The sequence below is a fragment of the Aphanomyces astaci genome (assembly GCF_000520075.1).
Source record: "Aphanomyces astaci strain APO3 unplaced genomic scaffold supercont1.785, whole genome shotgun sequence".
NCBI lineage: Eukaryota > Oomycota > Saprolegniomycetes > Saprolegniales > Verrucalvaceae > Aphanomyces > Aphanomyces astaci.
Window position 1 is genome coordinate 1 of NW_009799048.1, and position 1,256 is coordinate 1,256.

Sequence of the window (1,256 nt, forward strand, 5' to 3'; positions counted from 1 at the left end):
AGTACTCGATTTCGTAAAACCTTTTATATCTCTGGATACTACGTAGTATAATTTTGGCATACAAATATCAAATCAAAATATGTCCACTATCTGGGTTTACGAAATTTCGTGTTTCGTATCTGCAATTGTATCCGGCACATTTATTTCGTAAAAAATATATATATTACTACAGTGTATGGTGCACGTCATCTATAAACTACCAACTTTTTACAGAAATTTCTGACTTCTATTTCAAATTCATTACGCAAAATTTCAGCAAATTGAGACGTAGAATCGACAGATCTCAATGTGGTGAAGAAATTCTACGTCTCAGATTCACATTTGGTGATGAATTGGTCTAGAAATAGATATTTAACCTAGCAGTATTTTACATGGGCGCTTGGATATTTACGGATATTCGACCCTTTGCGCAAGTATATGCGCAAACGGCTTGTTTTTGTTTCATCATACACAACACGGTAATTTCTCTGAACGGGTTTTGAGTTGCTTCAACTTGTCATATAGAGAGAGTAGCACACCATATCCTTTGCACGCCCACCCACCATGTATTGAAGTCAAAACAACACGTAAATATATTTCGAACCTGTTTCCTGCACTGTATTTGATTTAGATAAGTGTCTGTAGAATGTAAGGTAGCTCTTCTCGCCCATGCGACGTTGAGGGAGCGCAAAGTCAATAGTTGACTGATAGCCCATCGATTAGTCCAGATGACCACAGGGCTGACTGAAATAGTGATGCGTTGGGTGAAGGTTGTTTCTGAGCCACACGCGGTGATCATCCAAGGAGACCAACAGGTACGGCATTGCAGTGAGGAATATTAGCTTTCATATAGTCAGGTACGATGGAATTCCATTGCTCCAAAATCAGGGCTGGGCCATGACAGAGCGGGGGGAGGGTTGCAAACTCTGCGTCGTTAATGTTTAATCCTACGTATTACTTCTCTGTTAATAACATTAATATATCCTACGTACTTCGAGATAGTACGAAGTATATATTAATATTATTGTGTATTTATTAATCTATATTTTCGAACCTGCTGAAGCACGACCAACAAACTGGTCGCCGCCAGAACCAGAGGAGATGAATCTTCCTTGCACTGGTTCCAAACTCCAACCCGCTCGAAGCCACACTGACCCTGCTTGGGGTTGCCGGGAGTGTTCGTCGACGCAGTTACGACCTCCTTTCGCAACGAATGCGTTCCAATCGTCGACAACCTCATCGACAAAATGGTGTATTGGGATAACTCCACGAGAAAC

General features: G+C 41.1%; 1 protein-coding gene across 1 annotated transcript; it reads right to left on the reverse strand.

Moving 5' to 3' along the window:
• Nucleotides 1–1,033: 1,033 nt before the first annotated feature.
• On the reverse strand, nt 1,034–1,219 carry H257_19554 (hypothetical protein; the record flags this gene model as incomplete). Its single annotated transcript, XM_009848692.1, has 1 exon — nt 1,034–1,219. A coding segment is annotated over one exon (186 nt), but the record flags the coding sequence as incomplete, so codon positions are not given.
• Between the last annotated feature and the right edge of the window lie 37 nt (nt 1,220–1,256).